General features: G+C 38.4%; 1 protein-coding gene across 3 annotated transcripts; it reads left to right on the top strand.

Annotated features, from left to right (window-relative positions):
- Positions 1–1,377: 1,377 nt before the first annotated feature.
- LOC140707603 (interleukin-15) lies at positions 1,378–16,788 on the top strand. 3 transcript variants are annotated; one of them, XM_073001681.2, is made up of 4 exons: positions 1,378–12,944; positions 13,032–13,070; positions 14,620–14,745; positions 16,595–16,788. In XM_073001681.2, the coding sequence occupies exons 1-4, from the start codon at positions 12,816–12,818 to the stop codon at positions 16,724–16,726; spliced, it is 426 nt and encodes a 141-aa protein (XP_072857782.2). In that variant the 5' UTR covers positions 1,378–12,815; the 3' UTR covers positions 16,727–16,788. The 3 variants fall into 3 exon arrangements, with proteins under 3 accessions (XP_072857782.2, XP_072857781.2, XP_072857783.2); XM_073001680.2 differs by having other exon boundaries at positions 14,617–14,745; XM_073001682.2 differs by lacking the exon at positions 13,032–13,070 and having other exon boundaries at positions 14,617–14,745.
- The last annotated feature ends 8 nt before the right edge of the window (positions 16,789–16,796 follow it).

Genomic DNA, 16,796 nt, shown 5'->3' with positions numbered 1-16,796 from the left:
TATATTTCTTACAAAGTGTCTCAATTTATTTTCCGAACTAATTTTCTCTGAAAATATATGTTACATAACATAATTCTAAAACCCTATTCAATAGGTTATATTACATCCACAAATGTTTGATTCTTCTTCCTTCATTTACAAGCAAACTAAACTATAAATGCAGTCTACAAACGTGTATATGACATCCATTAACAACAGTGAAATAAATTAATGCCTTCTTTTTTTAACCAGGTAATACAGTTAACTATGCAAAATGCAAAATAAACAAACAAAACTGGTCCAAAACATCAAATTATTGTAAGATTGTGACAATTAATACTATCTGTCCTTCAATCTGACCAGATCAAACTTGAGTTTGTGCATGATAGCCATTTTGCTCTCCCTATATCCAAAATTGTTTTGCTCCTTCTCATTTTCCATGGTTTAGTGTTGCAGATTAGAATTGAGCTTATGGGGCGTTATCACCACTGCAGAGGCGCATGCACAAAGTGACAGTTTGGAAGGTGTCTCAATAGTGGATATTCAATGTCACAGTCTATGACAATTACTTCCTAAGACCCTTATACCAGCTTGTTATGTTTTGAGGCAATCTGTTACATCTGAAAAATCAGACTTACAGAGGAAGAACATACCTTTTCCCTGAAGACCAATCACAAAACAAAGCAAGTCAATTTGTAAATTACAGAGTGTGAGATACTGCTATTATGAAAATCATAGACCATCAGCACTTAATAAATGTCCTCTTCTAATAATGAGTTATCTGTAATTTTTATAGTTCAGTTTAAAGAAAGCTCGTTGTTATGTTCTCAGAAACACTTTTTGAGAAATAGCTCCTTTCTGGAGAACAATGGAATACTGGAGTTTAATCCTCGTATGTTTCAGTTATCTGTCTTTAACTACACTCAGGTTAGGTATCTGTAAATATTTATTTAATTGATTTGTATCCCGCCCATCTGGTCTATACGACCACTCTAGGCACTCTCAAATATTTAAAAAAGCCCAAAAAAGCCTCTAGTGAGGGGTTCTAATGGAAAGTAAACCTGGGGAATGTATCTGTGAAGATTCTCAGGCATCCAGGTGAGGTTATCTGGAAGGTGAAGTCATGGTAAACAGACTTCTTCCTAATTGCGGAAAGGGCCCTCTCCCAGCTGAGAAAGCAAACAGTAATTCAAATATCACATGGCTATCACGTGATTTTGAATCCCTTTCATTTACAACATTGTATATTGCACAATAAACATTAAATGTAAACAAGCTCATAGTTATATTAGGAGCATTTAGTCAACACCAATGTCCACAAATTAATTTCAGAAGCACTAATGTACAAAACTACAGTGGTGCCCCGCTTAACGAGCACCCCGGTTAATGACGAAATCGCATAGCGATTTGGTTTTTGCGATCGCAAAAGCGATCGCATTGCGATGATTTAGATGGGAAAATATTGCTTTGCAATGATTGGTAAGCTGTTTCACTTATCGATTTTCGCATAGCGATGTTTTCCCAACAGCTGATCAGCTGTTCCAAAATGGCCACCAGGTAAAAAACATGGCCGCCCGCTGTGTTTTGGGACGGATTCCTTGCATACCGGGCAGCGAAAATGGCCGCCGTATGGAGGATTTTCACTTAAAGGTAAGTTTTTTCCCATAGGAACACATTGAAGGGGTTTCAATGCATTCCTATGGGCTTTTAAAAATCGCTTAGCGATGTTTTCGGTTAGCGGCGATTTTTGCTGCACCGATTAACATCGCTAAGCAAGGCACCACTGTACTTGTAAAAATTTTAGGCAACACTGTACTGCTCTCTAGTGGTTGTTTCCCAAAAATAACACTTGTGAGAAGGTAATGGAGACTTACAGCAACCCAAATAGGGCTTTCAAAGTAAGTGAGATATTTAAGGAGAATTTTACCAGTTTCACAGACCCAGTGAGCTTTCATGGCTGAGCAAAGATTCAAAGGCAGGCTTCCCAAGACCACACTGGGTAGTGAACTCAAAATGTTTTGTGGGAATACAGGATTACATGTAATAAAGCCTAGAGTGGTTGCAATGACTAGATAGGCGGGGTATAAATAAATTAAATTAAATTAAATTAAATTAAATTAAATTAAATTAAATAAATAAGACTTCACTATGCCCTTCCAATTGCTTATTTTAAATTAAGACATGTTTTCACATAGTTCTTAATTTTAAATTATTGACTGTTTTCAAAAAAAGGGAACTCTTCTTATGGTAAAAGAGAGATTACAAAGATGATGGTAATGGAAGTGATGGTGGTATGGATGATAACATAGGAGAAGTGGGGAACATGATCTAAAAAGTCACAATGGGGGCATGACTGTAAAATATTTGACAACTACCACTGCAAATAGTGGAGGATTAAATGATAAACCACTTCTGAGTATTTTGTACCTAGCAAACGCTAACAGGGTGAGCATAAGCTGGAATTGACTTGATAGTATATTATTATTCTTTATTGTTAAATAATTCTGTAAGGTAGACCTAAAAGGCCAAATCTTTTTATCAGTTTATAACACTAAAAGGTATATATTAAGGCCAAGTAGGTGGCTTTATGTACTGGATTTTCCTAGTTTATTTCGGGTTTTGTGGGTCTAAAATCTTATCAGAAAGGTTTCAGTAAGAAAAAAAAAGGTAATGATGATACATAAAGCTACCTTCTTCCTTACAGGCTTTCAGCACTTCTGCTTTCCCATCTATGTGGTTGGAGATCAACATACAGTACTTCAAGATGTTACTGATAACACTTCAACTCAAGGATAAGCCAGTAATTTCCTGTTCCTAAAGAAAGGCTTTTAAAGACCTAAAACAAGTGGGAGGAGGAAATATGTTGATATGGAAAATCGCTATAAGTTGGGGATGCAATTTATGATTCGGAAAAGAAAAGAAGGGTGTCTGGAACTACAGGGATGTTGAATAGAAAAAAAAATTCAAAATAATCTAGATAGGTTTGAGAACTGGGCTGAAAACAACTGAAATTGAGGGGAGATATGATAGCACTTCTCATATTCTTGACAAGCTGTCCTACAGAGGAGGAGCAGGATCTGTTGTCTATCATCCCAGAGTGCAGGACACACAACGGGCTCAAGTTACAGGAAGCCAGATTTCGGTTGAATAACAACTTCCTAACTCTTAGAGTGGTATGGCAATGGAACCAATTAACTGAAGAGGTGGGGAGTGCTCCAACACTGGAGGCATTGAAGAAAAATTAAGACAACTTCCTGGCAGATATCCTTTGATCTGAATTCCTACATTGAGCAGGGGAATTGACTTGATGGCCTTATAGATCCCTTCCAACGTCAAGATTCTATGATGGGTATGTTGATCTCCAAAATCTACATGGGCAAAAATGTCCCCCTGGACCTTCAGAAGCTCCTCACCCTGCTTTTCACCAACCAGAAGAACTGGGAGTTCTCCTTCCTTTATGCTGGAAGCAATCCAGTAGTGCTTCTGGACTGGAAGGATCAGCCGACATGCTGTTACTGCCCAGGTCATACCTGAATGTGTTACTGCCACACTTGAAGATAGCATTCACTTCTTAAACAGCATTGCCAGCATTTATCCCCAATCACTGGAGGCAAAGAATAATGCCAATTTCTCTCAGCCAGTACAATAAGGAAAAGTCATCTGCTGAAAATTCTCCATCCCATGCTCTTATTAGAAACGGAGGGTGCTTCTAATAAGTTATGACAAGTGTAACAGCAAGCCAGGAATGTGCAGTCTTCCACATGTTGTTAAGATGGCAAGCCCCATAACGTTTCATGCTGAGTATGCTCTCTAGGGCTCCTATGAACTATAGTGTTTGGATAACAAATATTTCTCACCTTCAGAGACCTATGTTCACAAGCAGAAAGTATTTTGTTCAGCTTTCACTTCTTTAAGATGAACACGTTAAAGATGAAATATGCATGACTACATACATCAGACTTCCTGCAGAACTTACACTGCTCTTTTAAAACAAGTAATGACAGCAGAAAAAAAAAATCAAAATGTGATCGAAGGATCTTAGCTGGGCAATCAGATGGCAGCAAAGGCGCATGCCTCATTGTACCAGAAAGGATTGGTTTAATGGGAGCGCTGTCCCTTAGAATGACCCTTCTGAATGCCAGGGAATTGCACCAGCCCAGACACAAAAAGTAGAACCCCTACAGCTGGTCCAAAAAGGTCCAGCTTGGGGATGCATCAGGGTCAGGCTGTGTGCATCTTTCCATATGCTGTGTGAACGCTGGGAAAGATTGAGCCAGGCCACTCCACAAGCAGCCCAAATTGCAATATATTTTCCCATGTGATCAGATCGTTAGGCAACAGAAAAAAAGACCCACTCAATAGTCTCAACCAATTCACTTCGGACATTGGTAGAGCACATAGGAGGCCTTACATTTATAATCTTACAACACAGAAGGATGTAGATAGAAGAAATTAACCTTTCAGCATCCTGATTGCACATTGTGTACAGCTTTAAAGACCATAATCAATACTTTAAACATGGAAACCAACTGGGAGGCAGTGAAGCTGTTTTGGAAGAGAGTTGCATGTTTCTCACACTTGAAACCGAATTACAAATTCTTTAGAGTTGAAATCACATGATTAAGGCAGACATTTATGTCTGAGAGATCAGACATTCTGTAAGCCTGATTCAGTTTCCAAAAGCTAATTACTAAACAAAACGAGCCAATTTGAAAACAACATAAGATAAGCTTTTGCTGTGATAATCACATGCTTTCAGCAATTTAGGAATTTACTATTCTAATGTTTGCTTATCTACAGTATAACATAGTTTTGTCCTTTGTTTCAGTCACTGTCATATTCTGTATCACTTTGGGTTTCCAGTTCTCAAAGGCAGCCCGTGTATAACTTGCAAGAGTAGTTCAGATATATGTACTTTTCCTCTGCACTAAATAAACCCGTTACTATTTCAATTATTTAATTTTAAGACATTGCAGTCTTCCTGGGTTATACTTATAGATATAACAATGTGTTTTTGTCTCATTTTCTGTTTGATATGCTTGTCCAGACTTACGTAGCTATTTCTTCAAAAAATACAATGAAAGGCACTCACTCTTAGTTGCACTCTTATAGCTAAGAAAGTGGATTTTATCCATGAAAGCTCACATTAAAATATAGGAGTTAATTCTTCAGGTGCCACAATATTTTTGTCTTTTTAAAGAGCTTTTTAAAAATTGTTTTTTGTCCAGTAAACACATATCATAGTAACCACTTCACTCTTCTATTCTGAATTTCTGGCATAATGCTTGAAATTATGTGACATTATGTTTCTTGCATATTGTCACCACTAGAGATGAGGACAACTCACCATTTTGGTGAGTCATCCTGCTTCGTGATCTGTCAAAGTTGACGAATCACAAAGCTCCACTCCAAGAACTGACGAAGCACAAATTTATTCATGATTCGTGGGGGGGGTTAGACAGGGGGGGAAAGCCATAAGAAGAGAGGGAAGGAAGGGTCTTTGGAACTGACGAATATGAAGGGACAAATATTTAATGGATCAGCCATTTCTCATGAATATTGCAATCTGTTTTTTATTCTTCTCCATGTCTAGTCACCACTATAATCCCTTTCAGAGGATTTGACTTACCAAATCCAAAGTGATTCAGTGGAGCTACTTTGGTGCAATTTACTATAGAAAGCAACAGAATTTCAACCATTTGATATGCAGCAGAAGCCACTATATTGCAGATTTGGAAATCACAAAGCTTATTATGGGTTGTACACTAGCCATAGCTGCTTATTTATTTCTGCATACACTGCCTATAATTCGAATTTAGGTGCTGTGATTGTCATTAACTTGAAACTTTAACAAGTCACATCCTATGTGGTTGAAGCATACCTTCCCTTCTCCAGAGAAGAAGCCTCAAAACCCACAACATTTCACAGGAAAGTTGTGGTCATCCCTTTCACTTTGTAAGGCCAGCCGAGATACTGTGGGTAAGGATTTAAAAAATTATGTTTTGTATTAAGTGGGATATTGCAAATTTTACTATATTGTTTCCTACGCTAATCTGATTGTTTCTTCAAACATAATTCCCTTTGCAATTATTTATTTATTTATTTATTTATTTATTTATTTATTTATTTATTTATTTATATCCCGCCTATCTAGTCGATTAAGACCACTCTAGGCAGCTTACAACAAAAATACAACAATGTAATTAAAAACAATTTTATGTAAGGGGAAAGACTTTCGACAAGATGGGACAGACACTAGGAAGAGGAAAGAGAGGCGAAATCAGGAATTGGCTGAGGGAAGGCCTGCCGAAACATCAGTGTTTTTAGTTGATTTTTAAAAATACCCAGCGAGGGAGCCGCGCGAATATCAGGGGGTAGGTTATTCCAGAGGCGAGGTATGAATTCATAAAGTACGAATTCATTTTTACCATTCTAGCGACTGCTTTTATATTTAATTCAGTGCTAATGTGCTGCCATTTTGTTCATCAGCGATTTCAAGGGAAAAGGTATTGAACTTTAGATGGCATGCAGTACCTTTGGATTCAATACACCCAAACACATAAAAGGAAGTCTGCCCACATACTTAAGATATCATTAGAAGTTTATTTAAATATAATTCTCCAATTTCCGATTTGACTAAGCTTCTGGAAGGTAACTTTGTCTCAAAGAGAAGTTAACAGCACAACCGTGAGAGAGTACGAGGAAACTCCCTTAGCTGCCACTATCAGAAAAATACTGTTCTGGGGAATCCCCATGTTCCATCTTGCTTATGTATCATAAACGGCACTAAAGATAAAATACTGGTAAGCCACAAGAAGGTGTTCTGATTATTTATAGAATTATTATTGAGAACAGGAAAAACAGGTATGTTTCAAACATTCACCTGCATTTCTTTAGAAAATGAAATTTACTAACCCAAAGCTTAAAAAAAAAATTCTATGACCATTCAGTCCTGTTTATTCCCAAGCTTGGGTGTTTGGATTTGAAGGAGTTCAAGAACAGAGTTAAAAAGCCCAATGGTGAGAGAGATTCCGGAAGGTATAGTCCAAAAAACCCCTTAGGACCCATAGGGAGCTGTTGTTTTATCCAATCATTTCTTTACTGTTGAACACAACAATACAGTATAGTGGATAGGACTTCTATCCTTACTGAAATCCTTCCTTCTGTTGCTTCCTTAGTCACAAGACTCTTTGAGTGATGTGTTTCCATCAATTGTACCTCACAAAGTCACTATGAGATTAATTAAGGAAATCTGTAGATGTGGCCGGATTTCTGTGAAGGAGGTACCTGAGTATATCAGTGAAAGGCAAACTGCGGCTAAAAGGTCTTCTTAAGAGGTCCCACACCTTTTTCTAAACCTTTGTCCTGTCAGAAAAGGCAGAGAATGGGACAGAAAACTGTTGGTCTGGGAAGCAGCTGTTGGAGGCTGTGCTTCACTCTGTGCTCCTTGATCAGTAAAGGCCCAGTCCTTCTGACACAGTCGACTTTTCATATGTGAACAGAGTAACTACAGAATATGCAAAAAGATAATAAAAAAGTAGTAATAATAAAAATAAAAAGTAATAAAAATGAATTTATTTAGCAAAGCCTTTGAGGAAATTCCATATGTGAGATTCTATTTTGTGATAATTAAGACTATCAAAGAAAGAACAGCCTGGCCATTGACATTTATGCACTACTAACTTCCTGTCTCCCCTTCATGGATTGCTGCCTTGTCATGGCGAAGGGGCTTGAGTAACTCAGAGAAGCTATGGGCTATGCCGTGCAGGGACACCCAAGACAGGCAGGTCATGGTGCAGTCCTGTCTAAGATACAGCAATCTGCTTTACATGTACCGGCCCCGAGGTACTACAAAAGCATCAAATAGTAAACTACAACTAAACTGTACCGAAATCATGCAACACAAGTCTTTCTTCTTGATTGAAACCTTTCACTACTCATCCAAGTAGCTTCTTCAGTCTGAGGAGAGTTGGTAAGGAGACTCCTGCTATATCTTCCACATTGGTTTCACTTCCCCCTGATTTGAATAGGTTTGTTAGGTGCATTTGGTGGGAACATGGGAGAAAGCCTTCTCTGTTGCTGCTCCCAGACTTTGAAACTTCCTCCCACAGGTCAGGCTAGCTGCATCTCTGCTGTCCTTTGGCAAGCAGGTGAAGACCTTTCTCTTCAGGCAAGCTTTCCCTTAGTGACTGGCTGCCTGAGAGGCGTGTTTAAAGATTGTTGTGCTTCACTGCTTCAAATGAGTTTTTGGCATTGCTTTTGTTTACTGTTTTTAGTGTGGTATCTGCTTGATTATTTTTAGCATGTGTATATTTACTGTTTTTAGCTTTAAATGTCTTTTAATGATGTCAGCCTCCTTGGGTCCTTTTTAAGGAGAAAGGTGGGGTAAAACGTCTTAAATAAATAAAACATGCAAGTGTTCAGGATGCTATCCCTGGACTACAACCGAGAACTGAGCAAATGTATTTTACTAGAATTCATACCAATAGTGGAATAAGATTATAAAAGTAGTTTTCATCTAATAAGCATGCTAGTCCTTTATTCAAAGTAGATATCTTTTCAGTTGCTAGTAAACCTTTTTTCTCCAGGTCCTTCCATAGTAAGCTTAAGGTGACTAAAAAGTATCTTAGGCAAAAGCTATGATTCATTTACCTATAACCTTAGAAAAGGGAGTTTCCTCCATAGTAAAAGTGGTACTGTTATCCTGAAACAAAACCAAAAAAGGTTATATATAACTTGATTTTTTCCCGAGAAAATATCTAAGGCAACATTGTGATGTTGAATGATCTGCCTTGGATTCGTATTGAAATCATTCTTGAGATTGTATCTCAGTACAGCTTTTCCTACTCTTTTGTTCACTATGAGGGCTACTCCATTTCTTCTACAGGGTTCTTGCCCACAGTAGTAGATACGATAATCGTCCAAATTCAATTTGCCCATTCCCCTCCATTTTAGTTCACTGATGCCCAGGATGTCAATGTTTATTCTTGCCATTTCCCATTTGACCACATCCAGCTTACCAAGGTTCATGGATCTTACATTCCAGGTTCCCGTTCATTGTTTTTCTTTGCAGCATTGAACTTTCCTTTCATTTCCAGGTGCGTTCGCAGCTGAGCATCCTTTCGGCTTTGGCCCAACCACTTCATTAGCTCTGCAGTTAATGACCTGTCCATCTTGGGTGTCCCTGCATGGCATAGCCCATTGCTTCTCTGAATTACTCAAGCCCCTTCACCACAACAAGTTAGCAATTGATGAAGGGGCCTCATGTTATGAGCATGACTTAAATGGAATCCTTATCAGAGTTAATAGGGGTTGAAATACAGGTAAAGATTCAGCATCTGCATCTACTGCAAAGCTACTCTATTCTTCTTGATTTTATAAATGGCAATGGAACAGAGGAAATCTACACCATACAGAAGAATATGAAAGCCAATCTAAGAGGAGAGTTAAGGGGGAAATGCACATCTATGAAAACCTGTGGAAGTATACCAAATATACCGTATTTTTTGCTCTATAAGATGCACTTTTTCCTCCAAAAAAGTGGGGGGGGGGAGGTGTGTGCTTCTTATGGAGTTAATATGGTTTTTAAAAAGGGTGCAATTTAAATTCTAACTGTAGGTGGTGAAAGAGGCTGCTTCTTGGTAGTTCTTTGACCCCAACAGTTAGGAAAACGCTGCGGAGAAAGGCCAGGTAAGCTCCTGGAGGTCTACAGGGTGTGTGTGTGGTGATTTTGGTCTGCTAGGCCCGTGGAGGTGGGTGGAAGATGGCTGGGAAGGGAAGGTGGCGGTTTTGACCTTTCCCAGTCGTCTTCCACCCCCCGGGGTGGAAGTGAGCAGTGCTCACTTTTTCAGCAAGCAGACTGCAGTGTTTTTTTTAAATTCCTGCTATTTGGTAAAAAAAAGATAGGAGCATTAACATATGCAGAATCGATTCCAATTAACTGATCTATACTCGTCTCAAAACAAATGGACCTCTTGTGGAGAAGCAGAAAAACACACTCCCCTGGCAAACTACTTCGTGGGTGCACGTCAAATTTTATTTTTTTATTAGCAGCACCCAATACCCCAGTGGTTTTTATTGTCAGTGGAACTGAGCCCTAAGAGAGAACTGGTTAGCAGGGAGGGCGTGAGAGCAAACTTGTTTTGGGAAGGAGTTACTTTTTTGCCCCTGGAAGATTTGGGGGTGAAATGGAACCCAATTGGTGTCTTACACTTGAAAGGTGGATGATGGGTATAAACATGAAATGGGAATAGGCTTAGTTTAACCTACCTTCTCTGAGGAAGAGTGAAGACATACTTACCTGCTATCTTGCTACTTGATTTACTTTCTGAACTCTGCTCTGGAATGGCTACCTCATGTAAGTAGTTTAGGGTAGTTGGCTTTTCTATTTTCTGTGGGACCTGTCCTGGAATTGCCCTTGCCTCTAAATGTTCTGAATATGTATTTGATTTGCAAATTTTTGACTGCCTGTATTAAACTTTTGGAAATAAGTTTTTGAAGCTACCTGAACTTTACCTCTCTTTTACTTTCTGCAACATCTACAGTAAAAAATTCACAACAGATTAGTTATTTTGGGAATAGAGGGTTGATTGGTATTAAATAAGGACTTTATCTCATGCTCATACTGGATTCTGTATGTTTTGTGGGTGCTTTGGCACACTTGGTCAGAGGCCATATCAGAATTTATCCATAGAATCCACTTCATACAAGAACAAGTGAGCAATGTGAATTCCACTGTCTCCATCACCTTGCACAGGAATAGCAACAGGGCAACAGTAACGGTAAAAAGGATCCAAAACCTCTAGAAGGGGTGCACCACTGCCTCTTTGAAAGAGACAGAAAAAAGCCACAACCACACCAAACTACATCAGGAAGTGATTCATCCATCAAAAGTATTACCTGAAACATGCACTGGGTGCTACTCTGAGAGAGTCTGGTAATTTGACACAATGGCCATGATGTATTGAGCCACCTACAACCAAGAAAATAACAGCATGAATGTTGGAATTCCTAGGGTCACTGTCCCTGGATTCTCCAACATCACATCATATATAACCTCTGACAGATCAGCCTGGTAGTGTGATGTACTGGATATACCCATTGTGGTATTGTGGACAGAATGTTGGACTAAGACTCTGGCGACCAGGGTTTGAATCCCCCCTCAGCCACTGAAACTCACTGGGGAGTGGAACTGGTAAAATCAATCCTTAAATATCTCACCTTAGAAGACCGTTAGGGTCACTATAAGTTGGTTATGACTTGACAGCACATTAACAACAGGTCAGCCAGAGCAGCTGTTATATAGTGAGTGAGACATACACCCACAAAATCCCTGTTCTGTCTTTCTGATCCAGTGCTAAATACAAACCCTCACATCTAACTTTCAGAAGTACTTGTTTCCTGGTGAGAATGGCAACAGTTATTAGGGATTACTGCAGCTTCTCTGATCCCACCCTTTGCTCAGCACTGGTGCTGCACCAAGCATGAAGGCAAAGTTTTATTACATCTAGCCCACTCAACTCCCCTTTCACAGGTCTCAATTATGCATATTAACTCAACTCCTTATTCTGTCAAACTGGAGAATATGCAATTTTCAGGACTAATATAACCAAGTAGGGTCACCTGGCCTGGCTATCCAAATGTGGAGAAGAACCTATATAGAGGGCTATAGGCTCCAAATGGTTCCATCATTTCTTCCTAGGATGATGCCCACTAATGTTTTTATTCTTGTGCATACCAACCAGCATCCCACTGGAACTGTACAAACCCCCGAAAGGTAACAGCAACTGCAAGATCAATAACTATTCAGGTATGATTTACAATACATATATAAATTAAAAATCAGTGGCTGAGGTCTCAAGAGAGGAGGCATCTGAAAGGAACCAAGACCCCATATCTAGTTGTCCTAGTGAACTGAGGCAGGTACAGGTTATTTACTGCCTCTGGTAGTTGTTAAAACATTTTGTTTACTTAAATAAAGAAGTATTGACACTCTGAAAATGACGCACTTATTGCAAACACACAAATGCATATATAACCTGTTTTAGGAATGTGTGATGCCTTGCAAGCAGTGACACAATTTGCCTGTGCACTGGGGGCACCAATCCAGAAATCTGCACTTGCCACTCTGCTTGTTGAAGGTCTGGTTTTGCTCTTTTCTTTAACTTGCATTTTGTTCCCACCAATAACTCAAAGAAAGAAGGAGAGACGCGGAGTATTGCAAAGCCCTCATCTCTGCACCATGCATTTCAAATCAATTCACTATCTGTGGAAGTTATAGATGAAAGGGGGAAAAACACATATTTGCATAGGAAGTTATGTTGCTTCCTGTTATTATGCTCCAAGTTTTTGAATTAAACAAACAAAAAACTCCACATACATTTAGACTCAAGACTTTCAACTTCAGTCTATTAAATCCTTAATTAAAAATCTCTGTGGAATGAAAGTTAATGCACCAGGCAGTAGTACACAAATGAAAGTACAAAGCTCAGTGAGGCCCCTCCCCCACCTACACCCACCCACAGTGATTAACACGTGGATGCATCAGCTTGACCAAAGTGGGGAAAATGTTTCGGAGGAAAAAGTTTACACAGTGAATGCCAAAACTCTGCTTAGGCTTCTGCAACCAAAATGCCTTTTATCTACATCCCTTTGAAAAAGAAATTCCAAAATGTCATCAATGGAAGGGGAAAAAACCCTCAGAATATGAACAAGGTGTTAAAACTTTGCCATGCCACGGCTTCCTTTTCATTTTTTTATTTTTTGAAAAAAAAGTATATATATATACACGCCAACTAGTTTAAAAGTTAAGGAAACAGACTCGAACTTTTGTCACCATGCACAAAGTAGTAAGCCTCTGTTTTATAGCACTAATCTTAGCTACAGCAGGAGGAACACCTGTGACCAGCCAGAGCTGCCTACAAGCAATACTGCTTGACATCAACATGCTCAGAACTATATTGCCAGTAAGTGGATAATTTGTTTTTCTTGTCCATTGATTTTGTTATATGTTCAACAAAACAACAGTATCTATTTTACTTTTTTAAAAACAGGACAATGAAGGTAAATTATATACACCAAAGAATGCTTGGGTAAGTAGAAAGAGATGTTATTCTTATGTCATGACTAGTTATGTACCTTTGAGGCCAAAGTCAGTGAAATTTTCAGTGTTTTAACATTTCACTAATAGTAAAGTTAGGTGTTCACATAAGTTTTCCAACTTCAACAATGTAACAACGATATGCTTCACTTTGACTTGGCTGTATTTCCATATACATTGAAATGTCAATATTATAAATACACAAATATATGCACTGTTTTCTCAATGGCTAGAAAAAGATCTAAATGCATTTATCAAAAAACTGCTTTCCTTAAAAGTAATGTCCCCACATTTTTGCTGCTTTTCCATCTGAAGACTATTCCCAACCAGCCCTTCTACTACCGTTTCCCCTAAAATAAGACCTAACCTGAAAATAAGCCCTAGTACTATTTTTCAGGATGCTCGTAATATAAGCCCTACCCCCAAAATAAGCCCCAGTTAAATGAAACCTCACTTTCCACCATTGTGCAGCAACCAGAATAAGATGACATGACTGTATTTGAATAAACGTAGATTGTGGTACATTAAATAGAATAAAACATCCCCTGAAAATAAGCCCTAATGCATTTTTGGAGCAAAAATTAATATAAGACTCTGTCTTATTTTCAGGGAAACAGGGTAAGGGTAGTGCATTATCACCTTGTCCTTTTTGATTTTCCAAAACTACATTGTAAGGACTTCTCTCCCCTCTCTACTGTCTTGCTTTCAAGATTTGATACAATGCATGATATAAAAGGATGGCACAAAGGAAAACATGTGGCTGTGCAGGACTTTGCAAGATTATGTAGATTACACGAAAAACAAAAGACTTCTAACAGATAAGATCAATAACCACAGCTTGAATTCAGTGAATAGGTGCCAGTTTGAAAATCCTGTTTCTACTTTTGGTGAATGCTGTCAGCTAGCACATGATGACAATGAGTGTTTCAGAATCCTGAGTGACAGATCAGTGAATAAGTACAGGACCATTTATGATAAATGTTTTAAATACAGATGTATTTTCTATCACTGTGGCAGTTTTAGGGCTTATTTCTGACTTTATGTGTAAAACAGCAACATCCCAGTGTGTCAGTTGCCTCATAGCCTGTGCATTAAAACTAATCTTGTGTTGTTGATACTTTATGGAGGCAGGCGACTTCAATTGCTGTAGATTATTTATGCAGTTGAATATTTCTAGTTAAAAACAGTTGCTAGGTCTTGCTTTAGATTTTAAGTGTAACAGGGAATACACAAGCACTATAACTTTCAGTTCTGATCTGATAGTTTTCTGTAGCAGATGTGTCTCTCAAGTTCCACCTTGGTAGTAATCTAACCCAGTGATTTATGTGTGTGGCTGATGGGTGACATGCCATGTGATCTTGGATGCACTCAGAATGCCACCAGAAGGATGTCTGAGTGCTTGATTTGCACATATTAAACCTGGGAAGATAACCACGAGTCGGAATCAACTTGATGGCACATAGCTATTATTACTGTGCAAATCAGTTACTGCATCTGCTTCTGTACTATATAACACTAGATTATTCTTCTTGTTTAAGGAGAAATGTGCAAAGCCAGCCATGGAATGCTTCACAAAGGAAATTATTATTATTCAAGAAGAACATGAAGACAACAGAAACATTACTAATACTATACAAAATATCCAGAGAAATGTCAAGGCTTGTTGGGTAAGCAACCTGAAAAGGGTTAATTTTTTTTTAAAAAAAGCTAAGACATGCAGAATTAATTGTCATATGCTAACAAGTAGCACAGTGAAACAGGAATCCATTTAACCTGATAACCTGCTTCCATGATTTAATCTATATTTCCACCTTGTTACTGGAATACCACTCGAGACAATTCAACCAGTGAAATAGAATATTTCAACTAGGCTTCATTCAGAAAATAATTATATTGAATCCTCTGGGATAGTAGCAATTTATGCTAATAGTAACATGCCACACTTCAAGTTACTGTTTTACAACTTGAACTACTATCAATGATACAACATCCTACTGGATATAATACGAGTTCATGTAAAAATGTTTTCCCAGCAAAACTGCAAAATGAAATTTAAAAAGGGAACTACAGATTATTCCACTCATATTGCTTAGATGTCACTATGCTAAACCTGCTCTTATGCTGTTGACTTGGTGCAATAGACATCCTGTTTCCTTCTAGAAGCCCTCCTTCCATCCCCTTTACTCACTGGTCTGGCACTTTATAGTGGGGTTGAAGGCCTAGGACAAGTCATGGTAGCTCTTGTTAGCCCACTAAACATGCAGGAAGGTAGGGACAGAAGTGCCTGGTGCCGCTACATTGATATATAATGGGGAAAATACTTTTGAGATTGGAGTGGTTAGATTCACATTATTTTTCATTGACTACATGACATTAAAGTAAATGTGAATCAACCGAGCTTTCCTCCCTAATCCATAACTTTTTCCTCCAGCACTGGAGCTCCTACTTTTTTGGAACTGAATGCATTTGCATTGGTTCAGAAAGTGTGATCATTTAAATCGATGTGTAAAGGTTTGTAGCCATTCTGTTTGAAGCCATTCTAGTTAGCTACAGCAGCAATTAGAAAGGAAGGATAATTGTGAAAGTAGGTGATATTCCAATCCTCCCCACACCTGGTGCCTGTGTCTGCTCTCATCTTTCCTTCCCATTCAGTTTCTTTCTTTCTTTTTCTTTTGAAGGCTTGCTAAGTTAGCACTAAGGCAATGAAGGGAGGGGGAATAACAAGGAATTGTCAGAGAGAAAAAAAGTAAGTTTTAAGGTAGCTCTGCTCTATTACAAATCTGGATGGCCAGAGCAGAGCTACCTTCAAAAACTGAAAATAAGGCTAACTGAAAACTTCCTTCTGCCACTCTTCCACTTCCTTGACCTTTTTTCCTCTTCAGTCATTTAGCTTTAGCACTAAGATAGCAAGCCTTAAAAGAAAAGAGGAAGGGAAGGGAAGAGGAAAACAAGCAGCTCCAGGAACGAGGTGATGGGAGGATTCAAACAGTTAACAAGCTGTGAAACAGGTTGATTTCCTCCCCTCTCAGCTGACTCCACTATGGATGACTGAAGTGAATTAAAAGGGGGAAATCCAATATTTTGGGTGCAACTTCACAGCACATCTACTTGCATGTTTCCTGCTGCGTGGTTGCACTTTCAGCCTGAAGTGACTGATCTGATTTTTTTTAAGATTCCAAGATCAAGAATCCACAAAAACATATAAGACTCTTCCATAATTTATTTATTTATTTATTTAATTTATATCCCGCCTATCTAGTCGATTGACCACTCTCAGTGCTTTCAATTATTTATAGAAGCCTTCATTAAGCTAGGAGATAAAATGCACATATTGTTATGCAGGCTACTGGGGGAGATTGACATGCTGTCACCAGATTATAAAATCTTTTTTGTATTCTTATGTTACCTATTTAGAGTAAGTCTTAGATTATGACATAATCCTCTTCCATCTTTAGAACTGATAAGTAATTTTAAATTAGACTAATAATTACAAGTTTTGTAAATTTTTCATTGCAGAAAGGAGCTGCAGGAGATGCAACAAAGGACAATGAATGTCCTCCGTGTGAATCATATCGAGGTGAAAGCTATAAAACATTTTTACAATACATGATGAACCTGGTGCAGTCTGCTGCTCACAGAAGACATTGAAAAACACTAAACACTTAAAATATGTTATTTGTCCTACTATTTAAAATATTTTATTTAAAGTCTCCACTTT

The sequence above is a fragment of the Pogona vitticeps genome, chromosome 5, assembly GCF_051106095.1.
Source record: "Pogona vitticeps strain Pit_001003342236 chromosome 5, PviZW2.1, whole genome shotgun sequence".
NCBI lineage: Eukaryota > Metazoa > Chordata > Lepidosauria > Squamata > Agamidae > Pogona > Pogona vitticeps.
This window is presented reverse-complemented; position numbering and strand designations above follow the sequence as displayed.

Bases quoted from the DNA above. Each gene is read 5' to 3' on its own strand.
- LOC140707603 (XM_073001680.2), top strand. From the start codon at position 12,816: ATGCACAAAGTAGTAAGCCTCTGTTTTATAGCACTAATCTTAGCTACA. The intron at 13,071-14,616 runs GTAAGTAGAAAG...TTCTTGTTTAAG, and splicing joins ATACACCAAAGAATGCTTGG to GAGAAATGTGCAAAGCCAGC. The intron at 14,746-16,594 runs GTAAGCAACCTG...TTTTCATTGCAG, and splicing joins GAAATGTCAAGGCTTGTTGG to AAAGGAGCTGCAGGAGATGC.